This window comes from Trachymyrmex septentrionalis, unplaced genomic scaffold, assembly GCF_001594115.1.
Source record: "Trachymyrmex septentrionalis isolate Tsep2-gDNA-1 unplaced genomic scaffold, Tsep1.0 scaffold11, whole genome shotgun sequence".
Classification (NCBI taxonomy): Eukaryota; Metazoa; Arthropoda; class Insecta; order Hymenoptera; family Formicidae; genus Trachymyrmex; species Trachymyrmex septentrionalis.
Window position 1 is genome coordinate 2,867,119 of NW_017304228.1, and position 16,998 is coordinate 2,884,116.

Sequence of the window (16,998 nt, forward strand, 5' to 3'; positions counted from 1 at the left end):
TGTGTGTGTGTGTGTGTGTGTGTGTATGTGTGTGTAATATTAATAATAATATTTATATTTATCGTTTTACTAAAAATATATAGTTGGCAGGATTAGTACCGAAAAAATGAACTGTAAATTATGGTTAAATTATGATAATTGCAACCATTTTTTTCTCTTAGTGCAACCGATGAAGTTCTAGGTCGAAGTCTCTTCTTGGATCTTTGTCAATGATTATACGATTCTATTCATCACATCTCCTTTCACTGTCACACTTTGTTAGCCGTATTGGTTCGACGAACGAGGATTATACGGTGCTGTTTATTTTGATAGTTCATAATCCTCCCTGCGATTAGCCATCCCATCATTTTCGATCTCGAATATGTACATACCGGCGGCATACTTACATCGTGACCTATATATACAATATATAACGAGTGTGAGTTGTTTGACCGGCTTCCAACCGTCAGCTGAGTCCTTAAATCCCGCCGGATCGTCGGCTCTCATGAACTTTGTACGTCATATACGCTATAACGAGAACTTAATGATGGCTAAAAGAAAACGCGAAAGTCAAAGGTGACGTGGAAGGTTGTCTCGAGGCTCTTTCTTTCTCTCTCCCTCATATAATGCTCTCATTCTTTTCCTTTCTCTCTTATTCCTTCCATTTCTCTTGCATTTTCTACGAGCATTGTTTACCCGCCCATGGATTGCATGATTCCGCAAATTATAGGATTTCTAACTTGTGCGCTTCTTCATTTACTTTCCTGATTCTTGATACTTGTTTGCCTATCGATTATATCTCTTTCAACTCTTCTATTATATTTCGTTTCATAATGTAGCGATTTCAAATTAAATCAGTTTTCCTTAATGTATTTAATTAGATGTATTACGTTAGTCTATACCAGTTAATATTTTGAAAAGGCGTTTTATTGAGTTGTCTGAAAGTTTGCGTGGATTTTTCAGTATATTCAAAAATGAAGTATTTAATTTTAAAATATTAAAATTAAAAAAATATTAATATTAAAAAATTGTATTCTTGTCTCCGTTTTTTAAAAATGTTTTAGTTTTAAACTTTTTCAATAAACAAAACACTATGTGTTTGGATTAAAAACACTAAAATTGACGTTTAAAATTGAACAATTTTTTATTATTAAATGTTTGTTTTGCAAAAATATTTTAAATACTGCATTTTTTACAGTGTAAATGATTTTTAAAAATCAATCTGTTTGTTCAAAAACTCGATTTCTGTATGAAAAGAATTATGAAAATATCTACAAAATAGAAAAACATTGTGGATATAAAATGGTACATATATTATAGATTAAAAATATTTTTATCTAAAAAATTTTTTTATTTAAATTTTGAAAATTTGCACAGACCTTCCAAGTGAATATTTTTCCAAATTATGCACTTTTATAATATATCAATAATAAATCTGTCTTAATTTTTGAAAATAATAAAAAAATGTTTACCTCGTACATCATTCCTAATGAGAAAACGACTTGAAACGCGTTATACGCTACCAGGATTCCCCTGAGTTTATATGGCTTTCTGTTGGCCATCATACGCGGGCCGAATATGACAACGCCGTACAAATAAAGGAGGACGATAAGGATTGTCGGTACGGGCGAATCCATTAGTGGCCAGTCGCTAACACGTGGGTCGGAAACTGTCGTGAGAATTTCCGTGTACTGATCCAGAGCCATTCTGACTAGACCCTGAGCACCTCCAAATGTCCTATTTGAATCTGTCATCTCGATCCTCAGCTCCGGCTCTCTCTCTGCTACTAATTCTGCTGCCGCCGACGCCATCTCTAAAAATGCAAATCAATATTATTAAAAATGTAATTATGATATAATTATAATTATAATATTTAATCAAATTGGGAATTAAAATATTTTGAATCTAAAGCAATGTTTCTAATAAAAATTTGTAAATATTAGTGCCTTACTTTTAAATTTTTATTAATTTTAGAATATTTTTATACATATAATGCATGAATAATGTACTCAAAACATTTATTTATCAAATTGAGTGCAAAGAAAAAGTTTAATTTTTTTGTTATGTAGAGAGAAAATAAATATATAGAATACATAGTATATATATTTTTTATATATTTTCGAATATCGTTAACACAGATTATAAAGATCATTTTTCAGGAGGTTTTTTTACATCTTTCTGAAGCCAGTTAAGCGCCACACATAACCGAGGAGATACGATCATTCTTTATAACTTAATGAAGGATTAATGTGTGCAGAAACCACATTTTATTTAGTAATGAAAGAGTTATTACCCTAAAGCTTCATGGAATTTCTAAGTATGTGCAAATCAAAGCAAATATCTAGTTTAATTCAGTTTATTGTTCAGTTATAACTTAGCCCTGATGACCTATATTCATACAGATTGTTTAGTCAAACCCGATTCGGACACGAATTAATTTTTTGTTCGGATAAGGTCTCTTAATTTACGATTATTTTTGATAAAAAAAAGTTACGCGCATGTGAGTGTATATTACTTTTAAAAAAATTCATTTTGCAAATGAAAATTTTTGTATCGTTATAGGAAGTCATATAAGGTCTATAAATGTAATCTACATAATAAAATAAAAAAAAAATATATATACATGTTATTAAAAGATTTTGAGAAAATTCTATTGATTTTTATACTTATTGTGCTGTAAAACAGAGAAACAATTAGAAAATTAATGTTTAACAAAAAAATTTCTTTTCAGGAATTGATCGTCTTCTGTTTTCTTCTTTTTCATGTATTATGTATAAAAGATTCTCTGATTTGATGAAAGACTAGTTTTTACTTGTAATGAATTCCTAGACGCCAGCACGGAATTTGGGAGATGCAGGTTTGAACTCCGGCTGAAATAATATTTTTCGCAATAAATGATTTACAGAGTTTTAAAGATGCTCATTAGCATCAATAATATTAAGTTGCTCAATTTAATATTATTGATTGTCATCGTCATCGATTTGTCAATTTAATTTATGATGTAACTCCAGCTTAGTGTGGGACTGTATGTTTCAATATCGACAAATAATTAGCGCACAATTGGCATGAATTGAAAATTGTATTAATTTCCAAAAAGTATTATTAGGCACGAAGTGCTAATTGTTTGACTGAATAGCATTTTTCCGTACTCATTTAAATAATGAATTAATCAAGCCACTTTTTATTTTTTTAGCATTTCTAAATTTTTTTTCAGACAAAATACATGTTACATCGACCGGAACAAATGATAATTTGAAGGTGCTACGTGAATACCAATTGAGACTAATTTTGTCTTATGAGACTGAAATGAGCATTGCTCGATTTCTTGTGACGAAATTGATCAAAGATACTATTGCAACATGGCTATTTTACCATACCCAGCGTACTCAAAGGATGTAATGCCTTCAAACTATTATTTATTCTGGTCGATGCAGCATACTATGTTTGACAAAAAATTTAGAAAAAATATCAGAAAAGAAATAAAAAAATAGTTTTATGAATTTATCACAAGTAAAGACAGTCTTTTTGACAAGTCGAAATTTATAACTCTGCAAAGTGAAAGAAAATATTGAAAAGTATTAGAGATATATATTATTTTCATGATTGAATTAGGTATGTTTTCGGCAATGAATATTGATAAATGATGTATTAAGATCGTATATGTGAATACACAATAAGTAAGAATTTAATACCTACTACGGTCGAAGCTGGATCTTATTAGATGCTTTTAAATAATTTCTATGTGAATTTACTATATATACTAAATATGTAGTCATTTAAACTGCGCGCCGAAATGATTTTTCGGATTTATAAACGCAATTAAACTACTATAATAATATCATAAATTAAATTAATAAGTATTTAATAATTTGATGCTTAATCTACCTTCTTATTAGAAAGATGTTAATATACTGAAAAACTGTAAATAAATTTATTGCGAAAAATATTACATCGGCCGGGAGTCGAAATAAATATTGAATTTATATAAAAATAGTGGATTACTTATTTACATCTAATATATTTTATTAGAAATTCGTATGTGTGTGAGTGAGAGAGTCAAAGATTATAGCAATCCTACAATCGTGCGGATAGGATTCCCGGATAACTCTTTCCGCTCACGTTTACGCACGCGGAATACACGTATTACATGTTATTCTAATCGTCGATCAAAGACTTCGACGTGAACGCAATAGGTCAGGAAGCTCGCCGCGAACATCATTTAAGAATTCAAGCGTTATCGCGAAGTCATCGTAATTGTGCCGTGCTTTCGCTGCGACTTTACGCACGGATGTGAACCGGTTTCCTCCTTCCCTTGCGCTTTCGTCCTTCTCCTTCCATCACCTCTCTGCATTTTCCTTTTTCGCCTCGTTTTCTATACGACCTAATAAATCACTGTTTTCGCTTCTTCCGAGCGAACACAACGATGTCAGAGATTCGCATATGCAACAACGCTGAACGTGATGTGTGAAATTAATGCATCACGAATCTTCACTTACTTCCTACAGCCTACAGCTTACATTCTTAAAAAAGAAGCAATCTCTATTGATACAAACAATTGTACGTTTTAGCAAATCCCGATATATCTAATCCGTTTAATACAGAATTTAGTATTGGGTATTGGAACAAAAGTTCGTAATGCTACTTTGTATCTACATGTTTAAAAAAAAAATTTGGCAATTCTAACATTCGACAAAGCAAAGTTTCAACTTCGAGAATCTGTCTTTTGAATTGTGGTATGATGATTTTTTATGAAATTATGAGTAATTAAAGTTAAAATGCTTCTTTTATTATTTAAGTCGTGATAACTCAGTAACAAAAAATCTTAGCAACATTAAAAAAAAAATAAAAACTTTGAACTTTTACGTTAGAAAGTCGAATTTTTGTAATTTTTTTGGGCATGTGACAGATTGAAAAGAAAATTTCTCATTTTGTTCAGTTTGTAGTCGACTATAAAGAAAAATTATCAAATTTAAAAGGACACAATAATTTTTCGAAAATAAAGATTTTAAGGTTAAAAACCCTTTTTTAAATTAAAATTTTGTTTATTTTTAACAAGATTACAACTGAATTGAATTTAAAAATTTGTAGCACTATAAAGTTTGATTTTAACTCAGCACATCATAAATTATGTTTCGTAAAGAAGTCGACAGCTAAAAAATACGATAATGAATAATTGCAAATATTAAATAAATAAATTCTATTTTTATAACGTCAATATTAAATAAATTAATTTTAAATAAAGTGTACACGCGTCAGGTATTAATCAGATATTAATACGTGCGTCGCTGCGTTGAGATAAATCGAACAGTTGTGATTCTGCTCTGTGCTAAATCTTACGCATCATCGTTGTTCAGTAATAAAGCTAATGACATATGTAATTTAGCGCAGAACCTGACCGTTGATTTCTAACGATTTCTCGATAGTTTCTTTGGATTGAAGCTGTCGAACGATACGATTTTATTGCTCGACATAGATTAATGGGTGTCAATGGATTAACTCTTAAATCTCAGAATTTCTCAGCACTATATTTTTCAATTATATATTACGTTACAAATTGCTACATCTGTTCTAAAACCTACCTGCTTTAATGTGTAAGAATGGATTATATACAATAGAAACGTGCCAGTGGAAGAATTAAAGGAAGCTCAGAAGAGTTTCGAATTTTAGAATCAATTTTATAACACAATTTTTATCAAAGACCCACTAGGAAAGTATGATTTTTCTGATAAGATCTTTTGATAAGGATCTTTTTGATAAGATAAAAAAGGGTAGGCATCATGTTGCGATGATACGACGATTGCGACTGTTGCGATGATAGCAAGAGTGCTATATATAATTAAATAAATTACCGTTGATAATGATTTGAAGTAGTTGAAACGCATCCGGACACATTGTCACGAATCAATAAATTATTATTATATGTAATGAACTAATTATTGTATCATTAAATTTATGCACTGATTACTGGGTGAACTTTTACTTCCCCATATATTTGTTCATTATTTTGTTATAATATTAAGGAGCCTATAATAATTTTACTAGTGACAATTTTTGTTATTGTATTTACAATATTTACAAATTATAATATATTAGAAAATCGTCTCTAAACATCTCTAGCAAAAAAGAGAAATTCGCAACGGCAATAGTTTAACTACATAATTGCCAGCGAAAACAATGTTATTTGTTAACGTGAAACATAATAAATATATAATTTATATGTATTTATAAATATGTATAAATTTTTTGCTTTACATATATTGAATTAAATTATTCTTTTTTAATACGTCTCATTTTCATTTACTTTCATTTACTTCCACATGCCTTCTAACGGAAACATCTTTCTTCAATTTAACCGCTAAGTGCTTGTTCAACTCTAACAGCAATCATTCATTTCTGCATCTATAATTTGTTTACGTTGTATGTTTAAAAAGAAAGATGACACGAAGAGAGATTAACAAGAATAAACTGCAGTACTTGTCGGAGATTATCTAGCGACTTTTTTTTACTGTAAATATACACACGCAATCACTCGCGAAGATTTGATCTTTTTCGATAAGCTTCTCGTATAATCGCGGGACAGTCATGATGCAGATGACAAATTTGTTATATCGCCCATCAACGATTTTGCACATCTCGCTCTCTGTCTCTTTTTGTCGCGTCATAACATACTTATCGAGCTTTGTCAGCATTATTTGTGTTGCCGATGGACAGCATTAAATTCATGAATGACACTTTCTCGCTGTTTATCAGAAAAGAAATCAATTTCGTAATCTTACGTGCTATACGATTAGATTGCGTTTTCGTTAATCTGACGACGTTTGACGATTATTAGCGATGAGTCGCACGAACTTTCGCGCATAACAACTGATTCGTGTAATCGCAGTAGAGACAGTTTGTTCTCGTAAGAGATAATCGTGTAATCGCCTAAATCATTTTCGTCTAGTTAGTTTCCTCTTCCGCGCCTGATTTAAGCCCTACGTAACCACCCTCGGAAACGTTTCTGGTTGCTTTTTTTGTCACCGTCACATCGGGTGGCAACTTATCGTGACGAAGAGTTCGCGTAAACGTCTTTACAATTTGTAACACTCGATCACTCATGATTTCCGTATTCATGATGTAATTATGACAATTTGACGAGACATCTATTATCATTTTTACAAGAACGTTTTGAATTATGCCTGCAGAGAAAAAGAGAGGGTGAAAGAGAAGAGTCGACGATATGTTTATGATTTCTGACATAAGATTGTTCATAATTTCCGTAATCATGATGCAACTGTAATATCTTCCTGCTACTAGAACTTTTTAAAGAATTATGTCATACTTAATATTTATCAAAAATTGCCAAATCGTTAGTTAAAGTTTCAAGAACCCAAGTTTCAAAGTAGAAATTTAAAGATTGGACAAAAAGATAGATCTTTATCTTCTTATCTTTGGATTATCTTGTTATCTTGATTGAAAATAATCTCGATTAAATCACTTAAAAATCTTCAGCGTAATTTAAAAGACAGATTATCGTTCTGAAATTTTGTCCTTCTCTGATGAATTAAAATGAATTGCACCTAGTGCAATTATATTGAATTAAAAAATCTTTCTACTACTAAAATATTTTAAAGAATTGTTTTATACGTAATATTTATCAAAAGTTATCGAATCGTTAGTGAAAGTTCCGAAAAATCGTGTTGCAAAGTAGAAGTTTAAAGAATAGACGAAAAGTTGAATCTTCATGAATTTTTTTTGTCTTTTAAACGACTTACGCTCATTTCGATCAATATAGATTAACTTTAATCTAGGTTCAACTTACTCTTCGTCTTTTTCTAATCTTTAGAACTAGAAAAAGACGAAGAGTAAGCTGAACCGAGATTAAAGTTAATCTACATTGGTGGAAATGGGTATTACTGCTTCAATTGGAAGTTCTCGATCAAATCACCTTAAAAGTTCCGGCAAAACACAGACTATCGCTCCAAGATCCTTCTCTGATGAATATCGGCGCGTGAATTGCACCTAACGCAATCGTACTAAATTATACGGATAGAAATGATGTATTGGCTTATCATAGCAGCTATCGAATGTATAGAAGCATCGAAATACGACTGTAGATCCCCTTAGACACGGGGGATGAGCAAGCAATAAGTAGACTGGAAAATTAAACGAGCCGCGATTTGATCATCGCCGCGGCTGGTATTTTAAGGCCAGCGGAGAGTTTGCAGTTTGCGTAATCGATATTGCAGTTCCGCAAAACTGCGAAAACAGAAGTAACAGCAATACACAACTGAAGGTTGCTCAATGTCGTTGCGTGGCCCTTCGGTCTTTTCTCGCCGACTTGGCGAGGTCGATCTTTCTTTTCTATTTTTTTTTCAACGGTTGTACTTTTCATAGCGTTGTGCGTGCGCCTTGTATGTGCATTGCACCGAAACGCATTGGCTCGCGAGCGAGAAAACTCTGCTTTACATTCCGCAACACGCAGACCTCGAAATATTCAACCTTAACTCGCGACGCAGATTTTATGTCCCTCTAGATAAGCGTTATTAAAACACTGATCAATGTTGCAGACCGGAATTACACAAAACATAGTTGCAACGTTTGTCGAGGTTAAGCACCTATAAGTTTCTTAATAAATATGTTCTACATTGCTTAAATGAAAGTGGATCTTCCGTTAAGGATCAGTTTTAGAATTTTTAATGAAGTTATTCATAAATTAGCATTCGTTTGTGCTAGATCTTATTAATATACGTTTGCCTCTTAAATTACCATAATCTGTTCTTTCAACTTTTTATATGACTCGACTGCACAATAAAAAAATAACTAAAATTTTTATTATTTATTTATTATTTGCGAAATTGTTTAAATAAATAAATAGTCTAATCAATCTTATACAATAACGCAAATAATAATAAATTATTTTTAACTAAAATAAATATTATCTATTTTTATTATCTATTTCTATAGAACAGAAAAATGAAATTTACAAATATACTCTTACCCTATTTTTAATTTGAAAATGTTCTCTAAAACTTTTAGAGTGAATCTCATTCTGAAAGAGTAAAATCTCATTTTCAAAGATTGAAAATTAAACCACTTTTTTGAGATTTAAGTGAGATTCTCCTCCAAGAATTTAGAGGATATGGCCAATATTCATAGTCAATTTTCGTATTTAAGACCATCTTAAGATGTTATAAATCAGTGATAGGTCAGTATTCATAGTCAGTTCTTATTTTACGGTTCTTAGCTTAAATAATGTCTTAAGTCGCTAATGCGGATGGTTCTAATCTGATTGGTTCATGATATCTTAAAATTGTACTTAAGACAGTCTTAAATATAAGATCCGACTATGAATATCGGCCAGAGAATCGCATTAGCATCTTAAGACATTACTTGAGATGGTTTTAAAATAAGAACCAACTATGAATACCACTCACAGAGTCGTATTTATATCTTAAGACATAAATTAAGATGATTTTGAAATAAGAATCGAACTATGAATGTCGGTTAATATCATTCGTGTTAAGAGTTCGATGTCGAGATGAAATATGTATCGTTATAACTAACAAGGTTAATAGCGGCACGTGTTTCACACGAGATATCCGGTATGTGAATCTCGATGTGTGCCGTTTTATCTCGGCGATACGCCGAGCACGGATCTGTAGAGTCAAACGGTACTTGCTATATAGAGAAAGTCTTGCGAGAGTACCAGATAAGGAGGGTGAGATCAGATGAAGGCGAGAGAAGAGGGACAAGGAGAAAGAGAGAAACGTTGTGTAGCCGGTGTCGTCTTCACCATGCGGGTTCTCTCTCAATGGGAGAGAATTCCTATGATGATGACGAAGGTAACATCCGTACGACGGATGGCTCTTCGAGTTTAGTGGGTAAGTGGGTCGTGCCGTCCAGTTAATTACCGATCGGCCTCTCGGTGGTGTATCAAGTCGCATGCGAGATATTCACCGTCGTCATTCGCGGCCGTTGTCATGACTGAAGACAAGCAGCTCTTTCCTTTTATTTTCCTCGACCTTTCCTTTCTCGGTCCATATTTCGTACTCTCTCAAGCGCGACTTCTCTTTTTGCACGCACGTTCCTTTTTACTTTCAGGACTCGCATCGCGAATCGTCTTTGAAAGAGACTTGTTTTAAAATATCGAGTCAGGGATGTTATTTGTAATTACTTTTTTATCTCAGTATAAAATATACATTTTTCTAAAAGTAAATAATTTTTTTTACAGAATAATATGGTAATAAAATCAATTATTGTTAATATTGTTTTGTCTCTAATTTTATCAGGCTCTTCCTCGAATTTTATCTTGATTAAAAATATTCAAAATACTTACTATTAATTTGGCATAATCATATCATTCTGAAAAAAGCTATATATTTTTAACCAAATATGTATTCTTAAGAGAAACACACATTAAGAGAAAAAAAAATCATTGTAATTATTATAATTTACTATAAAATTAACTATAAAATTTATAGCCATTTTTTCGGTATAATATATTTACACTATACTATATTTATATTATTTTGATATATAAATGGTCTATAAATATAGTTATTGTTAACATTATGGCAATATTATAAAAATATAGCTTCTAACTATAATTATTTTTTCATGGAATAACAATCACAAACACTTTTCTCTCTGTGTGTTGAAGATGAGATTAAAAGAGCTTTTATTATTTTTTCACAATCTATATTTTTCTAAAAAAATATCTTGAATATATAATCTGTATTATAAAGATTTCAAATTGCAATTTTTGTCAATTTATTGCACTCCACACACACCATTAGTTGTTCAAACACAAATGTTAGTCAATTGAATGATACCTGCTACAAATAGTCGGTTAGTAAGACTGTTAGTTTTTGCGAAAGAATTTAATTGTGATTCATCTAATCACGAACAGTAAATTAAAGAATTGCGGTCGAGAGATTCAGCATATTGACCGGATTAGAATCGTGTCAAGAAAACACGCTTGAATAACATCGGAGCTAACGTTGGTATATACATAGATGCAACAAAAGGACAATTTTACCTTTCGCCAAGCATTTTATGGACTGGTTTCATCATTTCTTCGCCATTCTTTTGTTTACTTTCGTAAGTGCTCAGCAAATAAATGTCGCTAAATGCTGTACTTACAAAATTATTTACAAAGCTGTTTCATCTTTTTTGCGCTTTGAAATCTAAATATGATTAATTATTTATTACTAATTATGTTCATTATGGCTAACTGTTCTGTTATACATAATACATATAATTAATTAATTAACTGTATGAATAACTTCATTTTTCAGCAGATACTGAATTAAATATTTTGTCTATTTTTTGCTGTTACATTTACGAATAATATACTTTTCTTAATCACGTTTTTAATTATGCTTATGTTATTCTTTACTATATCACTATTATTGAAAAATTTAATGCATTTGTGCTCCAAGTTGAATATCTCGATCTGCATGAACAGAACATGATGAACGATACCGTCTATGATCTACAATTTGCAATTTATGGGACATGATTGCTGCTTCTTTACGATAAAGCTTTCTTTTTGAGGTATAAGAAAAAAAAAAAAATAATAATATTACGCCGATGATAGAATATTGTATACTCGTTTGTAAGATATTATATTCTCATGTTTTAGACATTTTTGCTTTAATCTCTGAATCTCTGAATTACCATTGGTGAGAGTCGAAGAAGAGCGTGCTAAGTAGGTAATGCTACATTGGCTATTAAATGCGACGCGTAATACGCCTTCGGTGATTCTTGCATGGTTTTCGTGTCAGTGAATTTTTATCACGATGCCACTTTCTTATCTTTTTACTTTAGATTCTATACTTTACAAATTACTCTTTAAATTTCACAACTTATTCCATACGAATATGAAAAATAAATAATTCTTATTGGAACGTTCGACAATATATGTTCATGCTTTTTACATATGGTTTGTCTTAATAAAAAGATTAAATATTTTGTTTTTATGTTGTATTTTATATTATACTTATATTATTATAGATAAATTTCTAATAGAATTAATTTGTGACCAATAATCACGTTTAAAGCGAATTCTATGTGGCAACACGCATTTTCTATTATTTTTGACAAATATCAGAAAATGTGCCGTATTTAAAATTTGCTTTGTAACTCATTGAATATTTTTCTAATATTGATTTTTAATGTACATCTAAGTTTGAAAAAAAAAAAGGAATATAATCCCGAATAATTTTTATAGAATACTGATGAGATTTCTATTAAACCAATTTATTTTTTTTTGTCTACTTTCTTCTTTTTAAAGAATGCGCTTCATTTCTTTAGAAGGAAATTTATAACTTTATGGAGTCATTCGTTACGCTTATTATAATTAATTAACTGCCGTAAAAGAGAAAAAAATGCAGCATTTTGATTAATACTGCACATTATTGCATATTGTGCATAATTATGATAAATTATGATATGCTTCGTGATGATTTTGCTTCAGATACGATTTATAGATATATTTTTGTCAAGTATCTTCACTTTTTCTTTTTCGATACTCGTCTAATGGTACTAGCTTAACGTTTCTGCCCAACGACTCTCACTGCCGTTCACTAGCGATTCGCCTTCGGCGATTACCTCTTCCTCCACTATCATTCCGGAAATGAGCATCCTATATCACAAAACGAGTTTATCCGTTAAACGTCATCGTGTAACTCTTTTCTTATGTAGCAAAAAAAAACAGAGGTATTATTCGCTAATTTCTCTGTGCTACTAGCCTGTTCTTGCGTGATCGAAGTGTATCGACTTTTAAGAACCGTTTTCACCACCCAACGAGAGTAACGAGCATTTATTTAGAAACGCATTGGTGGAAGCGCAGATTTATAAGCATTAGTAAAATGACGATATATAATGCAAATAAATTAATTTATGAGTAACTAAATAATTTATGATATATGCAACATTAACGTATGAGATGTGTTTATATTTAATTTTAATATTTACTTTTTTATTTTTATAAAATTTTTCTAATCTAAGGAAGAAACATGTAATTGTTGTTTTCTCCCGTTGTCATTAAACTTGTATTAATATATTAAGTCTGTGCAATAATTTCTGCGCTTGACTACCTATATGCTCGCTTTACCATTTATTTATTTTAAAGTACTAATAATAGTGTTTTTAATACACAACACTGCTTTTAATACAAAGCATTATTAGTGCTTTTAATTTCAAAATAAGTAATTTATTGCTTATATTGAACACTAACCGACTTACAGTATTAAATTTCTCTAAGGGTAATCTTATCCTCCGCATAATATCCCACATTCTTCTCCCAGTTTCCATGTTAGGCATTTCTCTTCAATGAAAACGTAAAAAATCTGACGATCGCAGCACACATTTCTCTTTTTATAAGAAAAGTAGATAAAAAATGATTCATAATATCGTGCACCTGTCTCCTTCCGAAATTTATGATCAAAGTTAATTGCACTAGACGGTTTTGTCTTCAACCGAAACGAAACCAGATGCATTCAACAACTGCGTTGAAACTGCGAAAACTAATTATTGTACGTCGCTGTTATAGTTCTACTTTCTTTGCCGATAGCACTTTTGGGAATTTAATTGTAAGATTCCCTGTTTTCTAATTCGTCGTTCTAACGTTTTACGTGCTGCTAATCGACGCGCCGATTAATAAACCGTAAAAATTACCCAACTTCTTGTCTGACGTGAAAGCACGTTTTTCGGCTAAAACTGTTTGCACACTAAAATTTTTCATAGGGCAACTTTGTTTAGTTATGAGAGGATGTGTTTTTGCAGAATTGATTAGAAAACAAATTTGATAATTTAGAGAAATGTGGCACAATAAAAAATAAGATTTTGAAAGGTACAAAATGTTCTGTAAGAAGTAATTGAAAATAAGAAATATTTATTATTAAAAAAAACGCGGGAAAATAATTTATATGCATATGCCTTGAAGCGGAAGATTTTTGACATAAATCTGACAAAACATATTTGATTTTCATCAACTTTAGGTTTTGTGCATACATTTAGACTAAATTATATGTGAATATCAGTATCGTATAGATTGAACATTAATTGATACTCAAAGAGTATGAATTTTAGATAATATTTGAAGGATAACGCAAGAAAGTTTTGTTATCGTTAACTTGAAAGTAATTATTTGCAATTCTCAAGTGTTTTAATGTCCTCGATTTGAATAAAAGCAACGGTGCGTTACCACTCTTTCGACACTGCAGTCGGAGAGATCTTAGCCTTGACTAGAGTAAAATATCTTTGAAGCTTTGCACAGACGTATTGTGTCACACACATGAAATCATTCGTTAATCTTTCATGTAAACGTGAAATGTACTTCTTTCTTCATTTTCTGCATGACGATTATTAATCTCGGTGAAAACTAACGATGTTGAAGAACTTAATTAAGTACAATTACTTTATCGTCTCTTCATCTTAGGTCTAACAAGGCAATAAAAATCTCAAGAATTCTATTATGACTAACGAGCTCAAAGAAAGCACGCGTTTAAATACTGAAGTACCTATTTAAAATTTTTTTTCATATTAATATTGAACTCTTAAAGATTTTATATAACTGAAAACTATTAATTTTCTGATAGAATGTACATATTGACAGTAAACTAAGATAAATTCTTTTTATCAAAGGTAAATCTTAATCAATTTGTTGTGACATTTTATTGTAAGTTATTATAAAGTTGTAATTTTTATCTCTGTCTTTACTGTATATTGGCAATCCGTCATTTGACAAATCTTTAACTTAGAAATGACATATATTGTAACGATATATATCATAAATGTCTTTTGTCTTGAATACTTTAAGAAATAACTATGTTTTAACGTATGTGATTTTTTAATTTAAGAATTAACAAATCAAAGAATGTAATTACAATATTTCACATAAAAAACGTTTTAATGTATTAGTTTAAAATAATTATAAGAAACGAATAATCTGTCTTAAAGAGATATAAAACATTACAGCAATATTTCAAGAATCAATAATCATAGGACACGTTCTAACAAAATTAAAAAAAAAAACAAGGAAAAAAGTAAAAACAGTAAGTTCTGATTCTTGCGGAACAAATTGATATTGACTATGCGGCTTCGGCTAGTATAAGGCAATTTACATTATGCGATTTTCTTGTAGTCGTAGTTAAGGTCAATTGTTCCTAATTTTAAGCGGAAACTGTGAAGCACACGTTTTTGAGTAGAAAAAAATCGGAAATTTGCCAATATCCGTTAGAATAAGTAACGTTGACGTTTGTTACAAAGCATGCATATTGTCACACATTGAAAAATGATAATCTCGGACTATTTCAATCTGTCAATATCAAATCATACATTTTAGTTTAGCTATATCTTTAAACTTTCGACATTTCACTATTCTGTCTATTTCATGGTATATAATTATTAACGTTACATGAATATATTAATGAATGATTCCTACTGATTCTGATATGCTATATCATTTATTGGCATTTAGTAGGGGCGATAATTCTACTATTAACTGAATAATTATACTGTTAATTGAAGAATTAGATTCGTATCAGTATTATTTTATTAGTATTTTCGATATTACTTCATATGTCACTTCGGAGTTAGAGTCATAAAAATTAGATATAAAAACGATATTAATATTATTCTTATATTTTCGTATTATCAAGTCTAACTAATCAAATTCAGAATTACACGAGTTTGGAGTCATTTGCTTGGAAACGTTGACTGAACTATTCATAAGTTTACGCATGTTTACGCGCTCTTGATGTTGCATTGAAAGAGCAGGATCTGTTTTCCTCGGATACACGAAATCACGCCATGTTTGTTAAGAAACTGGCTTGAAAACGGTCCAGCGACCTTGTGCCGAATATTACAGCGTGTTTCGAATGGTTGTGTAATGTGACGCATTTCACGTGCTTGAACATATGTGTGGGGGTTATATTAAGGTAGGTAGTTGATGCGAATTGAATGCATGAATACATAGGTAGCCGATATAATTTCTGTCAAGTGTGTGAAGTTTCTATCTAAGAATTTCTCTCTCTCTCTCTTTCTCTCTCTCTCTCTCTCTCTCTCTCTCTCTCTCTCTCTCTCTCTTTCTATTTCTCTTTTCAATTATGTCTGCCGAATACATGTCAATATTAACGATAGAATTAGAATTAATTTGAATTGAGGCAATGACAATGTTTCTATAAATCTATAACAATTGTACGGATGTGCTTTGCGGTGTAATGTCTCGATTGTGTAATACAGGTGAATCGCTATTTACAAATTCTCAAAAATTCATATTTACATATATCCGAATGTCATACAGACTAACAAACTACGATTTGCTACACATTAAAAATCTTTAATTATTTTATATTTTTTAAAATACATCTTTTAAGATTAAAAATTTTTTAGTAATTTTAGGTCGTCAATATACGTATAAAATTAATTTAAAAACATATACAAAAATTTAATAACTTTACGCACAAATTAATTAAATTAAATTTATTTGCTCAAGCTTAACAATACTTTATTTTTTTGTAAAAATTTCTTATAAAAATTGTTAAAAATATTTTGAAAATTATGATTATTTTCTTGTTGCAAAATATCACACTATACGAAATATATTACATACAATACGATAAATATTACACAATTAAAAATTTCACAAGATGCAGTCAAAAATTCACTTTCAACAGAGCAATAAATGTCACAGCAGTTCGATTAATGTCATAATACTAATGTAACTTTCTCAAAAATCTTATTAAAGTATAAAAATATGTTATTAAAGTATGCCCCATTGAAAAAATTTATTTATTCTACTTTAGTGATAGTTTCAAGCAAGACACGATATAGACAGTACATAAATATCAGTTATTTTCGCGAAAATGTTTTGCTAATAGAAATTTACTAATAAAATAATTTTGATTTCATATTAAATAAATTATTTTGCGCATGAAATAACATAAGTGATAATAATAATTTGTGTTGCGTACATGTACACAAAACACACACACACACACACACACACACACACACACACACACACACACA

At 30.5% G+C, this 16,998-nt stretch overlaps 2 protein-coding genes across 3 annotated transcripts in view; one reads left to right on the forward strand and one right to left on the reverse strand.

Moving 5' to 3' along the window:
• LOC108750884 (elongation of very long chain fatty acids protein AAEL008004-like) overlaps positions 1–16,998 on the reverse strand; it is a 33,514-nt gene that overhangs the window by 14,450 nt on the left and 2,066 nt on the right. The window contains exon 1 of one of the 2 annotated variants that reach the window (XM_018490729.1): positions 1,452–1,790. In XM_018490729.1, coding sequence (XP_018346231.1) covers positions 1,452–1,790 — 339 coding nt within the window. Of the gene's footprint in view, positions 1–1,451; positions 1,793–16,998 lie in introns of those variants that run through there. The other variant, XM_018490720.1, reaches the window with a different exon arrangement.
• Positions 1–16,998, forward strand: part of LOC108750871 (elongation of very long chain fatty acids protein AAEL008004) — a 78,250-nt gene that overhangs the window by 12,800 nt on the left and 48,452 nt on the right. The window lies entirely within an intron of this gene.